This window comes from Hippopotamus amphibius, chromosome 3 (assembly GCF_030028045.1).
Source record: "Hippopotamus amphibius kiboko isolate mHipAmp2 chromosome 3, mHipAmp2.hap2, whole genome shotgun sequence".
In the NCBI taxonomy this organism is placed as follows: domain Eukaryota; kingdom Metazoa; phylum Chordata; class Mammalia; order Artiodactyla; family Hippopotamidae; genus Hippopotamus; species Hippopotamus amphibius.
Genome location: NC_080188.1, coordinates 176,145,943 through 176,169,594, shown reverse-complemented (window position 1 = coordinate 176,169,594; position 23,652 = coordinate 176,145,943). Strand labels below are relative to the sequence as shown.

The following is a 23,652-nucleotide window of genomic DNA, read 5'->3' as shown; positions in this document are numbered from 1 at the left end:
CACAAGCCATGGAGCAACAAAGCCCGTGAGCCACAACTACTGAGCCCACGTGCCGCAACTACTGAAGCCCATGCACCTAGAGCCCATGCTCTGCAACAAGAGAGGCCACCACAATGAGGAGCCCGCACACCACAATGAAGAGTAGCCCCTGCTCACGGCAACTAGAGAAAGCTCGTGTGCAGCAATGAAGACCCAACATGGGCAATAAATAAATAAAATAAATTTTAAAAAAGAATAAAAAAATAAATAAATAAAGCAATACACCTAAGTGATGTTTTCCCCAAATGATCAGTGCTTGTCTCTCACCTGATTTATTGATTCTCGGCTAGAAATTTGTCTTATTAAAAACTTGGCATCCTCTTGACTTTTGACATAGCCTTTTGTAATACAATACATCAAGCTGAGGCGCTTTTTGATCTGCACATCTACAATATTTAACAGCAGTGGTATTATTATCTGGAATAATGGAGAGAAAAAAACCCTGAAAATTTGATGAGGAAGAGCACCCTCTAAGGCAGATGCTCTCAAAGTGTCACTTCTAACAAGTTTGTTAGAAACACAAATGTGATGCCATTGCTGAAACACAAATTCTCAGGCCCCACTCCAGACCTGCTGAAATCAGGAACTCTGGGGATAGGCCCCCAAATCAGTGCTTTAACAAGCCCCCCAGGTGATTCTATGCACACTGGGGTTTGAGAGCCACTCTCTAAAGAAATGAAAGCTCAGTGAATAACTGGTTCTGTAGCTTTAAGGGGACGTCCCTACCACTGCCTTTTCCCTCATCCTCCATATCACCAGTTTTCAGGAGACAAGAGAGGTCACCCCAATAACGTGGGTGATGGTTGCTAACTGAATAAATCTTCTCTCTACACCTCAGTTTTTTCACTTAGGGTATCTAAGATCCTCCTTAGCTCTAAATTTCTCTAATCATAACCTGAGGCAGGAGAGGGCAATGACTGAAGAGAGGGGGATTTTAAAGATAAACCTCCCTGGATTCAAATACAAGCTCTGCTACTCACCAGCTCTGTGACCTTGAGCAAGTTACTTAGTGACTTCAAGGACTCAGTGTCTTTATCTGTTCAGTGAGGATAATAATACCTAAGTACCAGAATTCCAGTGGAGGGGCCCAACGCGAGTGATGCAGTCAATCACAGAGACAGAGGCACATCAGAGCACAGGGAGGATGGTGAGTAGCCAGGTAGCACAAGACGAAGATGTGACCAGGAAAAGAACATCACAGTAAAGGAATCACAAGAGCAGAGAAGGGACAGATTTTTTTTTTTAAACTGCTAATTCTGGTCGTGAAATTTGGGGCAGAGGGAGAGAGATTAAAAAGGATTTTTATAAAGTTTTATTCCATGATGGACTGGCATCCCCGGGCTGATCTAAAGTAAACATCTCCAATATTCTTCCAAGTTTTCCAATACAGATTTATTTCTTTTGAAAGCTACACTGCTGAGACTGGCTCTTAGGACACCTAACTGGATAAAGTGGTGACACCTACTTCACAGGGCTATTCTAACAGTTTGACTAGATAATGTAGGTTAAGTGGTCTGCACAGTTCCTGGAACATAGTAAGTGCCCAGTAAAAAAAAAGCTGATCATGATTATATTTACTTAAATACACTCCACTGGGATTTGTCAGAGCACGCTAAAGGGAAAAAGCAACTTTAAATAGGGTTCACGTCAACAATTACACATCTTTAAATCTTTATTTCACTCAAAGAGACTTGTTGCAAAGTATTCCTTCTAAAATAATTATTTTACATTCATCTGCATTAGATCCCTGTATAAAAGCTGATTACCTAAGGACGCCTCTACCTTCCCTATTAAGACTTAGCCTCATTCTATACATCCTCATTTCTAGAGTAGTTTGTATTATGGTGGGGTTATACCTTATATGGGAACTTGGCTCTAAACTCAGCTCATAAGAAAAAAATCATAAATAAATTATGTATACAAATCTGTAGAGTCATTCTCATGAACACTAAAATTTGGTAACATTAATATAAAATCAAGGAAGGAACAAAAAAAGAAAGTCAACAAGCACAAGTCTGGTCATTAAGACAATTCTGCCTTTAAGATCACTGTTAAATTTCTTGGAGAATGGGGACTAAATGGAGGATTCTAATGTGTGCCTTTTGCTATCAGGGTTTACAGCAATGGTTTTTAATGTTAAGCCTCTATAACTTCAATACATAATAATAGACTTATTTGATGTAATAAGAATTTAGCAACTCAAAAATATGAAGTGGCAAGTAAAATCATCTAGAGCTCCCAAGTTAAAAGCTTATATAATGCAACACCATTGGAAAAAGAGAAAGGAAGCTTAAGAACTTAGACTGAAAATCTGAAAATCTACCTTCAGAATCAAAACCAGAGCCATGAAAAGAAGAAATGGTCATTGTTAAGGAGAGTGAAGGCCACCGTAAAACTGAACTTCATAGGTAGTAGGCTGTGTAAGTAGTGTCGGCTCCAGAGTAAATATTTTTACGCTTCTGCACAGTTAGGGCTTTATGAGCAAATTTTACTAAAACTTGGAGAACTTGTTTCTGGGTTATCCTGCTTCAAGTGGCACCATCATTTTCATTTATTCATTCCATACATAATTTATTAAGTACTTACTATATACTAGGTACCATTCTAGAGCCATAGGTTACATCAGTGACCAAAACAAAGATCCCTACCTCATGGGAAGCTCATACAACATACAGTAAAAAGGTGATAAGTGCTAGGCAGAAAAATTAAAATTTAAGCAAGTGGATGGGGATCAGGGAGAAGGGGTGGAAAGCTGGGAGTATGGAGGGCAGGTTGCCATTCTACATAGCACGGTCAGAGAAGGCCTTCTCCACAAGAAGGTGAGATTTGAGCAATGACTTGAAGGGAGTAAGAGTGAACCAAGGAGATCCCTGTAGAAAGAGATGCCCAGGAGAAAAGACAGCTCCCTTCCTCATTTCTTTCAAAACAATGAGGTTTCTTAGTTCATTTGACAGATAGTATAGAAAAAAAACAATATTTTAAAATGTGAAGTTTTGGGCTTCCCTGCTGGAGCAGTGGTTAAGAATCCACCTGCCAATGCAGGTTCGAGCCCTGGTCCGGGAAGATCCCACATGCCGAGAAGCTACTAAGCCCATGTGCCACAACTATAGAGCCTGCCATCTAGAGCCCGCAAGCCACAACTATTGAGCCCATACACTACAACTATTGAGCCCATGTGCTACAACTACTGAAACCCGCAAGCCTAGAGCCCGTGCTCCACAGCAAGAGAAGTTACCACAATGAGAAGCCTATGCACCACAACAAAGAGTAGCCCCCACTCTCCACAACTAGAGAAAGTCTGCATGCTGCAACAAAGACCTAACACAGCCAGTAAATAAACTAATTAATTTTCAAAAAAATGTGAAGTTTTACCTTGATAAGAGGAATAAACCTAATTATTCTGAAATAACCTATTATTACTGCAAACTGAATAAGAACCAAGTTTTCTGGTCTCAATCTGACAAAGTATATACAAAATATATCCACGATTCCAATAAGCACAATAAAAAATTCCAAAGTATTCCAATGTTGATGAAAATATTTCCTTTTCAAAATTATTATCTGTTTAGAAAACACATAGAATGTACATTATTTCATAGCACTATACAATGACATGGGGAGGGAATTCTTAAAAATTAACAGTTATATCTTCAACTACAAATAGGTTATATTCCAAAAGTTGGATTTTAAGTCATTCATTTGAAATTCAAAAAAAAAAAATCCTTTTAAAATATCTGACATCAAAAATTATAATTTGTTTCAAAATATATATAATCTATTACGAAGCTGGAATGCCAAAGAAAAGCAATGAAAAATAATAAACAGATTCACTGCAATACTATTAATTATAATTAAAGTATGAAAACAGTAATGCTGACAAATCATCTGTAAAGCATCTATCCTAAAAAGTAGTTCTCATCTTATATTATGACAAGAAACTAGCAAACCATTTTGGTTTTATTCACTTATTTTTTCTTTGCATCATTTCAGGGAGTATTTGAGGAAAACATCAAATGTCTAGATTTTCAATTCTTTTACCTGATCTTTGAGAGTCTCTCCACTTTTATGATACTTCTCTTATCTGACATCCATGACTGTGACTAATATACTGATTTCATTATTAAACTCAGAAAATTCAAAATGATTACTAAAATTCCAGGATCCTATCAGGTATTACAGCAAAAGGCTTCTAGTATCAATTACTTCAATAAAATGACAAAAATAGACTCAAATTATCTAAATTTTTCTTTTTATAGGATACATTTTTACCTTCAATGCTGCTTCTAAGAGATACAAAAATACAAAATAGTAGTTTACTAACATCAGTGCTGACACATTTAATTCTCTTGCCATTGGCCACAGATGTACTATCATAGGATAAATGTACATTAATCCTATAATATGTCCTGCATATTCAAATTCTTCTGAAATCACAATGTGAAATATAAAACTCAGAAATTTATTATTCCTGAAAAAAAGAGATCAAATAAAATATCAGATCACTTTAAAAGTATAACAATTAAAATCTAAAGTCCATTTGTTTAAAGAAATATTAACATTAATTTGAAGAAAGATATAAATAATATAAAACAATAGATAAGCAAAAATCTAAAACATACTTTCTATACATAAAAATCATAATGGAAAAAGATAAAAATATGGCTCTTGGTAATCTATATCAGGGCTGGGGAGCTTTTTGTTTAAGTTAATGTCTTATTATTCACCCAGTTAGAAGAAACATTTTCATTAACCTTTGCCAAAACATTAGGTACTGTAAATACACATTCACTTGGGTGGGTGGCTTTTTTTTGGAGGAGGGGGAGGCGATTCTTCCAGCTTTCTTAAGATGTAACTGACATACAGCAACTGTATAAGTTTAAGGTGCACGGCATAATGATTTGACTTACACACATCATGAAATGATTATCACAAGTTTAGTGAACATCCATCATCTCATATAGATACAAAATTAAAGAAACAAAAATTTTTCCTTGTGATGAGAACTCTTAGATTTACTCCCTTAACACTTTCATATATAACATACAGAAGTGTTAATTATATTTATCATGTTGTAATACATTACATTCCTAGCACTTATTTATCTCATAACTGGAAATTGTACCTTTTGACCGTTTACATCCAATTCCACCTCCCCTACCCCCACCTCTGGTAACCACAAATCTGATCTTTTTTTCTATGTTTGTTTGTTTGTTTGTTTTTGAAGTATAATTGACCTACAACACTATGTTAGGTCCTGTTACACAACACACTGACTCAGTATTTCTAGACATTTCAAAATGGTAACCACATTAAGTCTAGTTATATGTCACCATACAAAGATATTACATAGTTATTGACTATATTCCCCACACTGTGCATTTCATACCCATTACTCATTTATTTTGCAGCTGAAAGTTTGTACCTTTTAATTTCCCTCACTACTTCTTTCTTCCCCCAACCCACCCCTCTCTGGACACCACCTGTTTTTTCTCTGTATCTATGATTCTGTTTCTTTTTGTTAAGTTTATTCATTTGTTTTGTTTTTTAGAATCCACATGTAAGTGAAATCATACAGTATTTGACTTTCTTTGTCTGACTTACTTCACTTAGCATAATACCCTCTAGAGATCCAACCACATGGTAAATGGCAAGATTTCATTCTTTTTTAGGGCTAATATTCCATTTTATATACACATATGTATGTATATATCCATTCATCTTCTTTATCCATTCCTATCAATGGGCATTTAGGTTGCTTCCATATCTTGGCTATTATAAATACTGTTGCAATGAACATAGGGGTGTATATATCTTTTCTAATTAGTGTTTTTGTTCTCTTCAGATAGATACTCAGGAGTGGAAATGTTGGATCATATGGTAGTTCTATTTCTAACTTTTTGAAAAATCTCCATACTGTCTTGCTGTACCAATTTACATTCCAATAAACAGTGAGAGGTTTCCCTTTTCACCACATCCTCACCAACTATTGTTATTTGTTTTCTTTTTGATAATAGCCATTATGACAGGTGTGAGATGATATCTCATTATGGTTTTTATTTGTGATTAGTGATGTTGAGCATCTTTTCATGTGCCTGTAGGCCATCTGTATTTCTTCTTTGGAAAAATGTCTATTCAAATCCCCTGCCCTTTTTTAAATCGGGTTATTTGTTTTTTAATGTTGAATTGTTTGAGCTCTTTGTATAATTTGGATATTATCCCCTTATCAAATATATTGTTTGCAAATATCTTCTCCCATGCAGTAGGTGGCCTTTTTATTTAGTTGATAGTTTCTTTCACCATGCAGAAGCTTTTTAGTTTGACGCTGTCCCATTTGTTTATTTTTGCTTTTGTTTTTCTTGCCCGAGGAGACATATACCAAAAAACATTACGGAGACCAATGTCAAAGAGCTTACTGCCTATGTTTTCTTCTAGAAGTTTTATGGTTTCAGGTCTTGCATTTAAGTCTTTAATCCATTTTGAATTTATTTTTGTGCACAGTGTGAGAGAGTAGTCCAGATTGATTTTTTTTCATTGTAGCTGTACAGTTTTCCCAACACCATTTATTGAAGAAATTGTCTTTCCCCATTGCATATTCTTGTCTTCTTTGTCATTGATTAATTGCCCATATAAGTATGGGCTCTCTTCATTTCCAGGCTCTCTATTCTATTCTGTTGATCTATTTGTCTGTTTTTATGCCAGTACCATACTGTTTTGATTACTGTAGCATTGTAGTATAGTTTGAAATCAGGCCGAATGATACCTCCAGCTTTATTCTTTCTCAAGATTGTTTTGGCTATTCAGGGTCTTTTGTGTTTCCATACAAATTTTGGCATTATTTGTTCTAGTTCTGTGAAAAATGCCATTGGTATTTTATAGGGATTGCACTGAATCTGTAAAATGCTTTGAGTAGTATGGTCATTTTAACAACACTAATCCTTCCAATCCATGAGCACAGTGTATTTTTCCATCTGTTTGTATTGTCTTCAATTTCTTTCCTCAGTGTCTTACAGTTTTCAAGGACAGGTCTTTTACCTCCTTAGTTAGATTTATTCCTAGGTATTTTATTCTTTTTGATGCAATTGTAAATGGGGTTGTTTTCTTAATTTCTCTTTCTGATAGTTCATTGTTAGTATATAGAAATGAAACAGATTTCTGTATATTAGTTTTGTATCCTGCAACTTAACCAAATTCAGTGATGAGTTCTAGTAGTTTTTTGGTGGCATCTTTAGGAGTTTCTATGTGTAGTATCATATCATCTGCAAACAGTGACAACTTTACTTCTTCCTTTCCAATTTAGATTCTTTTTATTTCTTTTCTTGTCTGATTTCTGTGGCTAGGACTTCCAATACCATGTTGAATAAAAGTAGCAAGAGCGGACATCTTGTCTTGTTCCTGATCTTAAAGGAAATGTTTTCCACTTTTTATTGTTGAGTATGATGTTAGCTGTGGGATTGTCATATATGGCCTTTATGATGTAGAGTTATGTTCCCTTTATACCCACTTTGTTGAGAGTTTTTATCATAAATGGATGCTGAATTTTGTCAAAAGCTTTTTCTGCATCTATTGAGATGATCATATGATTTTTATTCTCCAGCTTGTTAATGTGGTGTATCACACTGATTGATTTGCAGATATTGAACCATCCTTGCATCCTGGAGATAAATCCCACATGACCATGGTGTATGATCCTTTTAACGTATTGTTGAATTTGGTTTGCTAATATTTTTTTTGAGGATTTTTGCATCTATTCATGTGTTCATCAGTAATATTGGCCTGTAATTTCCTTTTCTGTGATATCTTTGTCTGGTTTTGGTATCAGGGTAATGCTGGCCTTATAGAAATGATTTCATAAGCATTCCTTCCTCTGCAATTTTTTGGAATAGTTTGATAAGGATATGCATTAACTCTTCTCTAAATGTTTGGTAGAATTCATCTGTGAGACCATCTGGCCCTGGAATTTTGTTTGTTGGGAGTTTTTAAATTACTGATTCAATTCCAATACTGGTAATTACTCTGTTCATATTTTCTACTTCTTCCTGCTTCAGTCTTGGGAGATTGTACCTTTCTAAGAATTTGTCCATTTCTTCTAGGTTGTCCATTTTATTGGCATATAACTGTTTGTAGTAATCTCTTATGATCCTTGTATTTCTGGGATTTCAGTTGTAACTTCTTTTTCAATTCTGATTTTATTGATTTGGGCCCTCTCTTTTTCTTGGTGAGTTGGGCTGAAGGTTTATCAATTTTATTTATCTTTTCAAAGTACAAGCTCTTAGTTTCATTTATCTTTTCTATTGTTTTTTAGTCTCTATTTCACTTATTTCTGCTCTGATATTTATGATTTCTTCCTTTATATTAACCTTGGGTTTTTTTTGTTCTTCTTTTTCTAGCTCCTTTAGGTGTAAGGTTGGATGGTTTGCTTGAGAACTGTCTGGAGAGAATTTTTTAAAATCAAAGCTAACAGCACATAGGAACAATGCAAAGATTCATACATCAAAGGCAAGAAACAAATTTAGAGGAAAATATCAGCACTGCTTAAAAATAGAAACAGGATGAAATATTCTATTCAATAATTACTGACATATTTTTAAAATTTTTTCTATTCATCTAAAGTAGAAGCTAACAAAAAGAGGTTACCTTGATATATGTCAAGATCCTATGGTTTTAATTTTTCATATTTTTCTGTAAACTTAACAAATGGAATAAAGTAAAAAATTATTATAATTTGTTATAAAAAGTATGTTAACACCCACTTAAAATTTATTTGCATTAATGGTCCAAGTATCTTCTCATTTGACATCTAAAAAGTATATAAGTTCATGACTTATATAACAAAGCAAAGAGTCTACACAAGTTAAGTAAAATCTGTATCTTGTGATACTTTGGATGTTGGTTATAGGCATTATTAAAGTCATCCTGTGTTTTTCCTAATTACAGATATCAACAGAACCATCCCACGGCACAGATGAAATTAAGTTGAGAGCTAGATATAGTCTTTGAGTTTGCTCTCTTACCCCTGCTCACCAGAAGAATACCAGAAGAATATGAAAGAAGTCCAACATGTAATGTGACCCAAAGACATGGTAATTAAAAGGTGAAGAATCCAAATATGACCATCCTTTTCTTCTTTTTTCTTTTTTTTTTAAATTTTTTTAAATTAATTTACTTTATTGGCTGTGTTGGGTCTTTTTTGCTGTGTGCAGGCTTTCTTTTGTTGCGGTGAGCAGGGGCTACTCTTCGTTGTGGTGCGTGGGCTCCTTATTGCCGTGTCTTCTCTTGTTGTGGAGCACAGGCTCTAGGCGCATGGGCTTCAGTAGTTGCAGCACATGGGCTCAATAGGTGTGGCTCATGGGCTCTAAAGCACAGGCTCAACTGTTGTGGCACACAGGCTTAGTTGCTCCGCGGCATGTGGGATCTTCCTGGAGCAGGGATTGAACCTGTGTCCCCTGCATTGGCAGGCAGATTCTTAACCACTGCACCACCTAGGAAGGCCCTTTTCTTGTTTTTTCTACCCACTTTCTAATAGAGGTGCAATGAAACTGCTAAAACAGAATGGAGAAAGAGAAGCCAAGCATTCTGCTCCTTCCCCACTCAATCAATAAGAGCTGACTGTAATATTAGCTGGGTTGTTTGTTTGTTTGTTTGTTTGTTTTTTAGGGAAAATCAAGGTAATCTATTCTGACAATGTATAAAAGGTCATATTTTCAAGAACATTTCTATTAAATCTTCATAATACTTACCCATATAGAAAAAGAGGTGCCTTATCTTTATGATATTCCAAGAAAGTTAATATATTTTTAAACTTCATAAGCCAACTTCTAGCTCTTATGTAATTTGAAACATCGTGAATACTCATGAATCTAATAGAGAAAAATATACATACATGTTATAATGAAAAGCAAGTGCTATACCTTTTGGGTAATATAAAGCAGAAAGTTATACTAACTATAAATGTAATATGGGTTTATTAAATATGCCTCTGTATCCATCCACCTACCCACCCATGGTCATGGAACAGAAATATTTATAGCATGAGACTCCTGCTGTCCATGTTACTGGAACTCTCTCTGACCTGAGGTAGAATATAATTAAAACTTCTCCAGTCCAATTCTTTGGGGTTCAGAATCAAGCTTCCTTTTGTCATGCCTTGCCTAGCCCAAGATTCTCCAAGGCCCTGAAATCCCTATCCTTCCCAAACTTTATTTAGGAATTGATGCTACATCTCCCAGACATATTACCAGGCTGCTGAAATGTTAACTATCACCCAGACAGAATCTCCTGTCACTGTTGCCCCAGAGCTTTGTCTTAGACCATCCATTATCTAGTGTTTCAGGACTCTGATCAGATATCAATATATCTCTAACATACTGAGCTTTTCCCATCATATTTAATTGCATCTATCAGTTCCATAGGTGGGATCAATTCTCCAGATCCTGCTCCACCCCAGGGAGCAGTTTAATGGCAGCCTCCAGGCCTCCTTATCTCCCCTATGCAGTAATTTAGTGAATATGATATAAAGACAAAATAATTATAATCATAATTAAAACTATATGGGTTCTTTTTCATGGCTCCCCTTGTCTCTCATATAATTGCCCTGTAGTCAAATCTTCCTCCAGGAACTCCTAATGTCATCAAAGTTACGAATCTTCGGGGAGAAAAGTATAAACAAGTAAAAAAAGGAAGTAGGTGGATAGATGGATACATAGATAGCTAGATAAAATAAAAAGATTGATCAATCTGGACACTCAACTCTCAGTTTGTTCATTCTCTATCACATACCCATTCAATTTTGGAAATATCAATTGAAGAAGTATTATACTTACTTTCCTTGGATGTGGCAATAGCTTTTGGTTGCACCAATTAATGTCCGGGCTGCCTCTACACTGATGACTCCATCATTACACTGTTTTTCAAAGCTACTCTAAACATATAATGTTAAATAAAAATTACAAAGGGCCAAAACATTAACGTAATGTACTTTGCTTGACCTCTACATAGCCCTCACTATTATTATTGAACTCAATATATGAAAACATACTTTTCAAAAACTTCTATAGCAAGAAATAAATTTCATTCAATTTTAATATTCACAGAATATTTAATTTTTGCAAAGTACTCTCTTGGATATTACAAAAGATACAAAGATTTCTGGCTTCAGGAAACTCAAAATGTATACAACTCAAAGAGTTTACTTCATATGTTCAACATCACTAATTATTAAAGAAATGCAAATCCAAACCACAATGAGGTATCCCCTCATACTGGTCAGAATGGCTATCATCAAAAAGGCTACAAATAATAAATGCTGGAGAGAGTGTAGAGAAAACGGAACTCTTGTATACTGTTAGTATGAAATGTAAATCGGTGCATCCACTACGGAGAACAGTATGGAGGTTCCTTAAAAAACTGAAAATAGGGGCTTCCCTGGTGGAGCAGTGGTTAAGAATCCACCTGCCAATGCAGGGGACACAGGTTCGAGCCCTGCTCCAGGAAAGATCCCACATGCCCATGGAGCAACTAAGCCCATGCACCACAGCTACTGAGCCTGCGCTCTAGAGCCCACATGCCACAACTACTGAAGCCTGCGTGCCTAGAGCCCATGCTCCACAACAAGAGAAGCCACTGCACTGAGAAGCCTGTGCACCGCAACGAAGAGTAGCCCCTGCTCTTCGCAACTAGAGAAAGCCCGCATACAGCAACAAAGACCCAACACAGCCAATAAATAAATAAATAATTTAAAAAATTAAAAAAGAAAACTAAAAATAGAGCTACCATATGATCTAGCAATCCTGCTTCTGGGTATATATCCAAAAAAAAAAAAAAAACCCACAATACTCTAATTCAAAAAGATACAAGCACCCCAGTGTTCATAGCATCACTATTTACAATAGCTAAGACATGGAAACAACCCAAGTGACCATCAACAGACAACTGGCTTAAGAATATATAATGGAATATTACTCAGTCATAAAAAAGAATGAAATATGCCATTTGCAACAACATAGATGGACCTAGAGATTATCATACTAAGTGAAGGAAGTCAAACAGAGAAAGACAAATATTATATCATTTATATGTGGAATCTAAAAAATAATACAAATGAATCTATAGACAAAATGGAAATAGACTCACAGACATAGAAAACAAGTTTATGGTTACCCAAAAGGAAAGGAAGGGAGGATAAATTAGGAGTATGGGGTTAACAAATACAAGCTAATATACATAAAATAGATAAGTAACAAGGATTATTTATAATAGCAAAGGGAATTATATTCAACATCTTGTAATAACCTATAATGGAATACAATCTGAAAAAAAACTGAATCACTATGCTGTATGCCTGAAACTAACACAATATTATAAATCAAATATATTTCAAATTTTTTAGAAAAAGATAACATGGAGTGGGTCACTGCATGGGATTGTCGCTTTAAAAAGTAAATGTGGTAGGTCATTATAACGGTCCCAATGTAACATGCCTGTGTCCATGCCTCTTTGTAACTGACACTGCTGCTCCTCCCTTCAAAGGTGGGGTCTTCTGCACTCATCGAATCTGGGCTAGCTTTGTGATTTACTTTAACTAACAGAATGTGGGTGAAAGTAATGCTATTCAAATTCCAGAGCCCAGGAGATATAGAAGGCTTGCAGCTGTTCCTCTCACCCTGTTGGAACCCAGAGACCACCATGTTGTGAAGTTCACTCTACTGGAAGATAGGAGGTCATGTGGAGGAGAACCAAAGTACCCTGAAAGACAACTGGAGTCAATTGTCAAATCTGTGAGTGACGACATGACGGACCCTCAACCCCAGTTGAACTAAGATGGTGGCAGACATATGAGTGGTCCCAGGCAAGACCAACAACAAAGTCATCCAGATTGCCAACCTACAGAACTGTGAGAAATACCAAGTCATTCTTGTTTTCAGCCACTAAGTTCTGCAATACAGCAAAGGCTAACAAAACAGAAATCAGTACCAATCGTGGAGAGCCTCCATAACAAAACGCTAAAACATGTGTCATTAGCTTTGGGACTAGGTGGTGAGCAGAGGCTAGAAGGGCGATGAGGAGACTTAGTGGAAGCTGGAAGAGCAGTGAGAAAACCGATGTAGAAGGCTGGAGGCAGGCAGCTGTGCTATGAAGAGGCAGCACAGTTGGCAATACCTAAAGCAGCTTGGAAGGCAGGGGACATACCTAATAAATTTATGAATCTGGCTAAGGGGATTTCTGGATTTCAAATATTCTAGAAATATTAAAGTGTTGACTTTTTTAAAACAGATTTTTTTGAGGTGGAACATTTTTAAAGTCTTTATTGACTCTGTTACAATATTGCTTCTGTTTTGCTTTGTTTTTTTGGCCACGAGGCATGTGGGAGCTTGGCTCCCCGACCACGGATCAAACCCACACCCCCTGCATTGGAAGTTGAAGTCTTAACCACTGGACCCCAGGGAAGTCCCACAGTGTCAACTTTTTTAGCTGCATATGATAAGGTATGGGAAGAGAGAGAGATAAACCAAAGGACAACAGCTCAATCTGCAAGCACAGACTACAGAAAATATAGAGAGGCCATGACTTGCCAGGTTGAAAACTAAACCTATTTCTCACCTGCAGTCTCTCCAGGTAGCAAAAGATTTGGGAGTAAAAATCAAATCTAGAGCTCTGCCAATAAAATATGGCCTCAGGTTCAAGTTCAAATCAAGGGTGCGGCTCAAGACCCTTGGATAAGACCACTGAAACGTTAAAGGTGGTACTTAGTCTACCTTCTCAAGCAGACTAAAGGCTTTCTCAGACTCATTTTGTTTGACACGTGGCCTGTATGAAAAGGAATTATGGAGTAGACTGGACTACAATCAGACTCATTGAAAACACACAAGTTTTTAAGGAAAGTGTATCAGATTGGACTAAAAAAGAAACAGTTTTAAATGAATAGGAATTTCCATTTATACTGGCAGAAATCAGTCTGAGAAGGTCACTCAGCCACAAACATGGGTTATTTCCTATGAAAATGTAGAGAATGGGGAGACTTGGGGCATGTGCCCAGCTGCATTTCAGAATTGCCAAGGACCAGTGACTAATCAGTGCTTCCAGTTCTCCCCTTTCTTGAACAGAGATGTCTATTGATCACCACTAGATGCTGGGGGTGGAGGTGGGGAAGACAGATAACTTTTCTTTTTAGTCCACAGGTCTCTGGATGAAAAGGAATCATACTTAAGGAGATACAACCAAAGAGCCTCAGCAGACCTAGACTAACTGCACATCATAAACTGCTGGACTTTAATCTGAGAAAAGGATGCAGCTTTGCTGGGTTTAGGGGCACAGTGTCTTAGAGAAAGATGAGTGTGTTTTGCTTGTAGGAGGGGTATACATATTTGTGGCCAGTGAGAGGAATATGGTACGTATAAAATGGTCACAAATTCTTTGCATCTCTTACCATCGAGAGGTTGAGCCTACTGTCCCAAGCCTCAAATTAAAGTGGCTTCATTCCCAAGTCTGGTAGTAGGGTACTGACTCTCGGCTATATACTTCAGGTTACTTCTGTGCGGCCTCTCATTCTTCAGAGGCTAGGCCAGCATCCTCACATGAAAATCTCAGGGTGGTATTCAAAGTGGAAGAAGGGGGAAGTTGCAAATCTCCTCAAGGCCTAGGCTCCAGTACTTTCCCAAAGTCATTTTGCTCTTTTTTTTTTTTAATGTGCTTTCTTATTTTTTTTTTAATTGGGGTATAGTTGTTTTACAGTGTTGTGTTATTTTCTACTGTACAGCTAGGTGAAGTAGAGTTCCCTGTCTATACAGCAGGTTCTCATTAGTTATCTATTTTACACATGTTAGTGTATATATGTCAATCCCAATCTCCCAATTATTTCCACCCTCTCCCTTCCCCCACTTGGTGTCCATACGTTTGTTCTCTACATCTGTGTCTCTATTTCTGCCTTGCAAACCGGTTCACCTGTACCATTTTTTTAGATTCTACATATATGCGTTAATATATGATATTTGTTCTCTTTCTGACTTACTTTACTCTGTATGACACTTTCTAGGTCCATCCACGTCATTTTGCTACATTTTATTGGTCAAAACAAGTCATAAAAACAGCCCAAATTCAACGGTGGGAGGGATATAGACACTACCTCTTAATAGGAGCATCTACAAAGACTTCATGATCATACTTTACATCTCTGGGTAAGAGCCTTTCAAATTCTGAGAACCTTTTAAATTAAGTATAGAAATGTCTTTAAAATGATAATGTAGTGTTAATATTTTTGTATTAAGAAGAAATATGGGGGCTTTCCTGGTGGTGCAGTGGTTAAGAATCCACCTGCCAATGCAATGGACACCAGTTCAATCCCTGGGCCGGGAAGATCCCACATGCTGCAGAGCGACTAAGCCCGTGTGCCACAACTACTGACACCATGCACCGCAGCTACTGAAGCCCGCATGCCTAGAGCCTATGCTCCACAAGAGAAGCCACTGCAATGAGAAACCTAAGCACCACAATGAAGAGTAGCCCCTGCTCGCCACAACTAGAGAAAGCCCATGCGAAGCAACGAAGATCAAATGCAGCCAAAATAAAAATAAATAAATAATAAATAAAAAAATAATAAATCTTTAAAAAAATAAAAAATAAATATGTTCTTCAACAGAAAAAAATTAAAGAAGGAAGAACTTATGGATTAAAAGAGACTTAAAGTACATATTCATTAATTGCAATATGTGATTTTATTGAAATGCAATTTAAAAATATAAACTGTGAAAATATGCATTGATCACATTTATGAAGATAATTGGAAATTTGATCATTGACACAATATTTGATGTTATTAAGGAATTATTAATTTTTAGGTGCAATATTAGTATTTTACTATGTTTTTAAAAAGACTTTAAAATTTAGAGATACATACTGAAATATTTACAGATGAAAATGACATAATACCTGTGATTTGTTTCAAAATAATATGGAAGATGGGGAGTGCATGAAGGTGCAGTTGGGGCAGAGTTGAGCATTTGTGGATGGTTTTTAAGGTTGAGTGATGGGTACATGGGGGTTCATTACACTATTTGATCTACTTTTGTATGTGTTAGATATTCATAATAATGAGTTCTAAAGTGAAAGTAAAAAAGAAGCATTCTGGGCATAATGAGTATTTTATATACTTGCAACACCGAATAAAATTTGTACTATTAGAATAAAACCCCAACTTTAAATATGCAATTTGATAAGTTGATTTAAACTTGATTTTACCTAGTAATCTTTCCATGTTTATAACATTTAAATATTAAATCTTAAATATTTTAAGAGATTTTTGATTCACTAGATTTATTTTAACTTATTAGATTTGTATGAGTTAAATAAACACATAAGAGAATTTTGTACAAAGGAACTCAAATATGTTAAATTTATAAAAGCAGTTTCAAATATTTGAAGCTGTTTAATTAACTAAGTATATAAATGGCAACCAAACATCATCCCCAAAAGGGAACTGCTAAAATTTGCTAGACTTAGAAATACAATAATAAAAGTTGTGACTTGAATTTAAAGCCTAAGAAATTTCTTATGTCTATTTTTCAACTTTCATATATCAACATAAATTTTAACAACCAGTCAAAAGGTGAAAAAAATTTTTCTAGTCACCTGAAATCCATATGTAAGAATTAAAGCATTGCGAGAATTAAAAAATAAATGAAAAGCAGATTATGTGAAGTATACCAACCATTTGTATTATAGCTACATGCAATCTGGCTCCTTCTATTAACACTTCATCTGTTGGGGACTCTTCCTTTGCTTTTTCATCACGTGAAACATGAAGAAACTGAACAGTATCAGACTAAGTTTAAAAACACACAGAGATAAAGTTAAAAATAAGTAAAAATGATTAGAAGCTGTCAAATACTTCGCTCAACAAAGATATCAATAACTCAAATCAGAATCGCTAAAATGAAGGGCTGTGTATAAGTGAAAAACATTCTGCATATTAGAAGTGTTGCTTTCAATTGTGGTGAAGTAACTATTTATTTGGGGAGATTTAGAAGCCAAATTCTTCCCCAAGTTAGTCTGTGCTTGACTGCTCTCTGAAGCAGCCTGTGTTTTCTGCTTTTGATAGTATTTATACACAGAGAGATCTTTCACTTCCTCAACCAGCTGGAAACATCACCCTGGCAGAGGCCATTCATACTTGTAGTTACTCAATCAGCCAGTTTGTAAAAATACCAGTTCTCCTGTATTTGGCAAATAAGGCTAGATCACCAACACTTTCTCTTTAGAGACAGAATTCAAGGTATTTTCACCAGTATAGCAAAGCTAGTAAATGTATCTCCCGTCAGTATCGGGACATATAACTAGCAGAATCAAGTTTTTTATAATAAACTAGAGAAAGAGAGGCAGACCAGAAAGGGAAAGGACTATTTTTTGCCAGGTATCAACTCACAGGAATGATGTATTCAATCTTTGTTTTTTCTTCTACTAAGGTCCAATTAACATTTGTCAAAATTTTTTCTGTTTTAAATAATGTTATTCTGTTCTGTATTATCTCCTGGATGTGCTTAATGGCATTTTGCATGGCCATTTGTCTTGGAAGGGTGATGGCACACAAACCTGTGACAAAGAAAAGGGCCTTACTAAAATACAGTGAAGATTACACAGGGAAGCGAAATGTTGGATGATGTAGTGAAATCTTGGCATCACCTGCATAGCCAAACCAGAGTGCTTAGAGCAAGGACAACTATTTGTCCAAAATTTTCCAGAAAATTACCCAACTATCCATTTCTTTTTGGCTGTACGACTCAACTTTACCTGACTCAAGTGCTAAAGACTGTTTTCTTAGTTTCTTTTTGCTCCCTATAGCTAGAAACATCACTCACTATTTAAAGCCATCCAATCAGTATTTCTGGAAGTCTGCAAAACTACTTGCGTCTTCTACAGGTAGAGGGGCTGCTTATTAAATTACGCAAATTCCTGGGCTTTTACCCATGTCTGGAGAATCAGATTGGTCTGGGAATTTGCATTTTAACAACTTCTTCAACTGATTTTTATACATAATAAAGTTTAAAGGCCACTGCAATAGAGATCCCTCAGATTTAACATCTCTGTTTCCTGGCCAGCAAATCTGCATGCCCAAAACTTGTAGCAGTTTGTGTCATCTTGAAGTGTCAATCTGAAGCTATAGCTACGAGGTTTGCTTACCAAAAAGAAGACTTTAATTAGTGAGTGAGCTTAGCCTACTCACTCAGATTTCCATCTCAATAAAACTGATCTCTATAAACAACAAGGTCCTACTGTACAGCATAGGGATCTATACTCGATATTCTGTGATAAACATAATGGAAAAGAATATAAAAAAGAATGTATACATATATATAACTGAATCACTTTGCTGTGCAGCAGAAACTAACAAAACATTGTAAATCAATTCTACTTCAATTAAATAAATAAACTGTTCTCTCTTCATAATTGCATAGGAGATGTCTCATAAAGAGTTTAAAGTGTTTCTAAATGTTTCAGTTTAACTTTATTGCATTCTCTACAGAACTCTGTGGTGTGTGGTATTTGAAATTTTCAGGGCTTCAAAAAGGTTTGTGGTCATATTTCTCTCAGTTCTCTATTGTCCAGAGCAAAGATGCATTTGACTGTATGCTAAAGAGTTAGAGCGTGTCAGCTTTGGATTTAAAATTCCCATGGCTGAGAGCACACAAGGAGAAAGTTTATTCATTTGCCTAATTACATCCCACCCATTAGGATGAAGCAACAGCCACTTTCCAGTTGCTCTGGGGAAACACGGTACAAGTGGACCTCTTGGTGGCACCAGCACATTTGAATGAACTCCTGTTCACTTAAGATGATCCTGGAAGCCAGAAGGTGCGCATAGAGGCAACCTACCTCAATATAATAAAGGCTATACATGACAAGCCCACAGCAAACATCATTCTCAATGGTGAAAAACTGAAAGCATTCCCTCCAAGATTAGGAACAAGACAAGGATGTCCACTCTCACCGCTACTGTTCAACATAGTTTTGGAAGTCCTTGCCACAGCAATCACAGAAGAAAAAGGAATAAAAGGAATCGAATTGGAAAAGAGGTAAAACTGTCACTGTTTGCAGATGACATAATACTATACATAGAAAATCCTAAAGATGCCACCAGAAAACTACTTGAGCTAATCAATGCATTTGGTAAAGTTGCAGGATATAAAATTAACACACAGAAAGCTCTTGCATTTCTGTACACTAACAATGAAAAATCAGAAAGAGAAATTAAGGAAACAATCCCATTCACCATTGCAACAAAAAGAATAAAATACCTAGGAATAAACCTACCTAAGGAGGCAAAAGACCTGTACTCAGAAAACTATAAGACACTAATGAAAGAAATCAAAGATGACACAAACAGATGGAGAGATATACCATGTTCTTGGATTGGAAGAATCAACATTGTGAAAATGACTATACTATCCAAAGCAATTTACAGATTCACTGCAATCCTTATCAAATTACCAATGGCACTTTTCAGAGCTAGAACAAAAAATCCTAAAATTTGTATGGAGACACAAAAGACCCCGAATAGCCAAAGCATCTTGAATGAAAAAAACGGAGCTGGAGGAATCAGGCTCCCTGACTTCAGACTATACTAAAAAGCTACAGTATTCAAGACAATATGGTACTGGCACAAAAACAGAAATATAGATCAATGGAACAGGATAGAAAGCCCAGAGATAAACTATGGTCAACTAGCCGATGACAAAGGAGGCAGGGATATACAATGGAGAAAAGACACCTTCTTCAGTAAGTGGTGCTGGAAAAACCGGACAGCTACATGTAAAAGAATGAAATTAGAATACTGCCTAACACCATACACAAAAATAAACTCCAAATGGATTAAAGACCTAAATGTAAGACCAGACACTATAAAACTCCTAGAGGAAAACATAGGAAGAACACTCTTCAACATAAATCACAGCAAGATCTTTTTTGAGCCACCTCCTAGAGTAATGGAAATAAAAACAAAAATAAATAAGTGGGACCTAATGAAACTTAAAAGCTTTTGCACAGCAAAGGAAGCTATAAAGAAGACTAAAAGACAATCCTCAGAATGGGAGAAAATATTTGCAAATGAATCAACAGACAAAGGATTAATCTCCAAAATATATAAACAGCTCATGCAGCTCAATATCAAACAATCCAATAAAAAAAAATGGGCAGAAGACCTAAATAGGCATTTCTCCAAAGAAGACATGCAGATGGCCAAGAGGCACATGAAAAGCTGCTCAACATCACTAATTATTAGAGAAATGCAAATCAAAATGACAATGAGGTATCACCTCACACTGATTAGAATGGGCATCATCAGAAAATCTACAAACAGTAAATGCTGGAGACAGTGTGGAGAAAAGGGAACCCTCTTGTACTGTGGGTGTGAATGTAAATTGATACAGCCACTATGGAGAACAGTATGGAGGTTCCTTGCAAAACTAAAAATACAGTTACCATATGATCCTGCAATCCCACTACTGGGCATATACCCAGAGAACATCATAATTCAAAAAGACACAAGCACTCCAATGTTCACTGCAGCACTATTTACAATAGTCAGGACATGGAAGCAACCTAAATGTCCATCAACAGATAAATGGATAAAGAAGATGTGGTACATACATACAATGGAATATTACTCAGCTGTAAAAAGGAGCGAAATTGGGACATTTGTAGAGACATGGATAGACCTAGAGACTGTCATACAGAGCGAAATAAGTCAGAAAGAAAAAAACAAATTATCATATATTAACGCATATATGCGGAATCTAGAAAAATGGTACAGATGAACTGGCTTGCAAGTGAGAAATAGAGACACAGATGTAGAGAACAAACATATGGACACCAAGGGGGGAAAATGGGGGGGGGGAGGAGTTGGAGTGGGATGAATTGGGAGATTGGGATTGCCATATATACATTACTAATAAGAAAAAAGTATCAAATTGTACACTTTAAATATATGCAGTTTATTGTATGCCAATTATATCTCAATAAAACTCAAAAAAAAATATCATCCTGAAAAAAAAAAATATGATCCTGGAAGAATATGAGGATGGATGTCTCTCTTTTTTTTTAATTTTACTGAAGTAGAGTTGATTTACAATGTTGTGTTTAATTTCTGCTGTATAGCAAAGTGACTCAGTTACAGATATATACGTGTGTGTATATATATATTTCATATTCTTTTCCACTATGCTTTATCACAGGGTATTGAATATAGTTCCCTGTGCTACACAGTAGGACCTTGTTGTTTATCCATCCTATATGCAATGGTTTGCACCTGCTAATCTCAAACTCACAGTCTTTCCCTGCCCCACTCTCCTCCGCCTTGGCAACCACAAGTCTGTTCTCTATATCTGTAAGTCTGTTTTTGTTTCGTAGATATGTTCATTGGTGTCATATTTTAGATTCCACATATGAGTAATATCATATGGTATTTGTCTTTCTCTTTTTGACTTACTTCACTTAGTATGATAATCTCTAGGTCCAGAGAATGAATGTCTTTTTAAGACATTAGACCAGGTGGAAGAAGCTGGTCTGAAACTCTTCCCGATAAAACTCAGTTTTGTCAATTACCTGCTAACATGTGAGTGTTTCTAGAAAGGATGAGCACTGATTTTGAGGATGAAGTATTTGCCATATATATTTGTTTCATAATGAAAATTCTGAGGTTCAGTTAATACAATAAAAAAATGTATGGGAAGAAAAAAATATTCCCATGACAGTAAAACCTTTCGCCCTTGCCTTTGAGTATCAGAGTAAGAGCAGTCTCAAGAAAGCAAGCGTGGGAGAAAACCAGATGTCATATCATAAGCAAAGAGAGCAGAGTGGGTCTGGATCCCTGAGAGCCAAAGAAAATTGGTGAGAAGGGAGGTGTGGGCAAACCTTCGGGGATCGAGTTAACTTCACTTGTGCTCCAGTGTAGGCTTTTGCTGATCCAAGCTCAACTTTCCTCTGCAAACAAGAGCAAACCCGTAACTTGGGGAGAAGGAGAGCTGCCAAAACTCTGTCCCATTCACTAGTCCTATTCACATATTTGAGGTCAGCTATCACAGGAAGTTCTGCAATAGTGTTGATGAGGCACAGTTTCGGGAGTGGGCAAAACTGTGAAAAGACACAAGCAGAAAGGCTAAGTTCACCAGGCTCTTTCCCTGTTTATAAGAACTCTCCTTCAACATTACCCTTCCATTGACCTCTCACCAGGTCCACGCTCTCCAAGAAACCTTCTGATTACTAATTTGATTTATCAAGGAAATTGGCATTTAGAGGTGAATACCCTGAACAATGATCACAATTATTTCAGACGCAGAAAGAAATCATCCTCACTATAAATTAATAAATTGATTTTCTGCTGCATCTATATTCTCCTGTGAGTACAATATATGTAAATTCCCAGCCATCTGATTAATTCTAGATACTCTGACAAAATCAGGTCTCTATACCAGCAAAGCTGAGGACCAGGCCACGGGACACGGGATGGTACAAAGGCCCTACTTTAAAACTTTGTGTAATCCCACCCCACCCCTCCTTGACTCCACTGCCACTGATTATCTTACCCTGATTTCTTATTGGTCATCGGTCTATCTGTGATTTTATTATGCTTATATATTTTATTACCAATAGCTTCAGTTTTTTTCTAGAAATAGACAACTCTGGCAGAGCCCCCTGATTGCTCCCAATATTCATTCTCTCCTTCTTCCTCTACCAATAGAATCTCTGAGTCTTGGCTAAGCAAGTGGCCAGTCAGTTAAGAAATATTCCCCAGCTTCCTTTGCCCATGTGTGCCCATGTGACTAAGTTCTGGCCAGTGGACTATGAGTGCTAATGACATGTACAACTTCTGGACTGTGCCCTTAAGAGGAAGCTATTTACCCTCTATTGACACCATCACCACCACCATCGCCCCAGCCCTATTTTCCCTTTCTAGTTGATTGGATTGAAGATACAGTGGCAATGAAGATACTGTCTACAGTTCTACCCTGCAGACAAGAGCAACACCCCGGGAGGTGGAAGAGCAACAAAAGAGAAGGATCTGAGATCTTTGGACAACCGCGTGGAACAGAACCATCCCACTTTTCTGGACTTTCTGGTGGAGGGGGGAAAAAAGAGACAACTTCTGTCTTGTTTAAGCCACTGTTAATGTGGTTTCTGTTAAACTGGATGAAACAATATTCCAATTCATACATCATCTGTAAATAGGGAGTGAATGAAAATTAATGATTTCATAATCAATTCCTTGAGCTCCATAAGATATGTCCCCACCACCCCCAACAATGATCTATTTGCATTATTCTCCACAATTAATTAGACTTTACCTAATGTTCTGGCTGAATGAGTCATCATGCGTGAATTTATTCCCATAGTCATTAATGATATTACTTGTACATATAATATAAACTGAAAAGCAAAACACACAAAACAGTTAAGAGTCGAAACATTAATAACTTCCCTAAAGGGAATCATTGTTCATTTAACCACTCAACAAAATTCTACCTTAATCCACATTTTTAAATCCTCCCTCTAAGTAAGAAGGGGCAAAGGGATTATTCTGTGGACACTGCTTGAATATAATCCACTGGGGTAGAAATCAGTTTTCAATCA

At 36.4% G+C, this 23,652-nt stretch overlaps 1 protein-coding gene across 1 annotated transcript in view; it reads right to left on the bottom strand.

Moving 5' to 3' along the window:
- Nucleotides 1–23,652, bottom strand: part of SLC9C2 (solute carrier family 9 member C2 (putative)) — a 79,472-nt gene that overhangs the window by 28,703 nt on the left and 27,117 nt on the right. Inside the window, exons 10-17 of the mRNA XM_057727238.1 lie at nt 23,367–23,448; nt 17,453–17,619; nt 16,739–16,837; nt 10,860–10,957; nt 9,777–9,896; nt 4,309–4,507; nt 3,412–3,600; nt 307–456 (exon numbers count right to left, since the gene is read on the bottom strand). Of these exons, the coding sequence (XP_057583221.1) occupies nt 307–456; nt 3,412–3,600; nt 4,309–4,507; nt 9,777–9,896; nt 10,860–10,957; nt 16,739–16,837; nt 17,453–17,619; nt 23,367–23,448 (1,104 nt within the window). The remainder of the gene's footprint in view (nt 1–306; nt 457–3,411; nt 3,601–4,308; nt 4,508–9,776; nt 9,897–10,859; nt 10,958–16,738; nt 16,838–17,452; nt 17,620–23,366; nt 23,449–23,652) is intronic.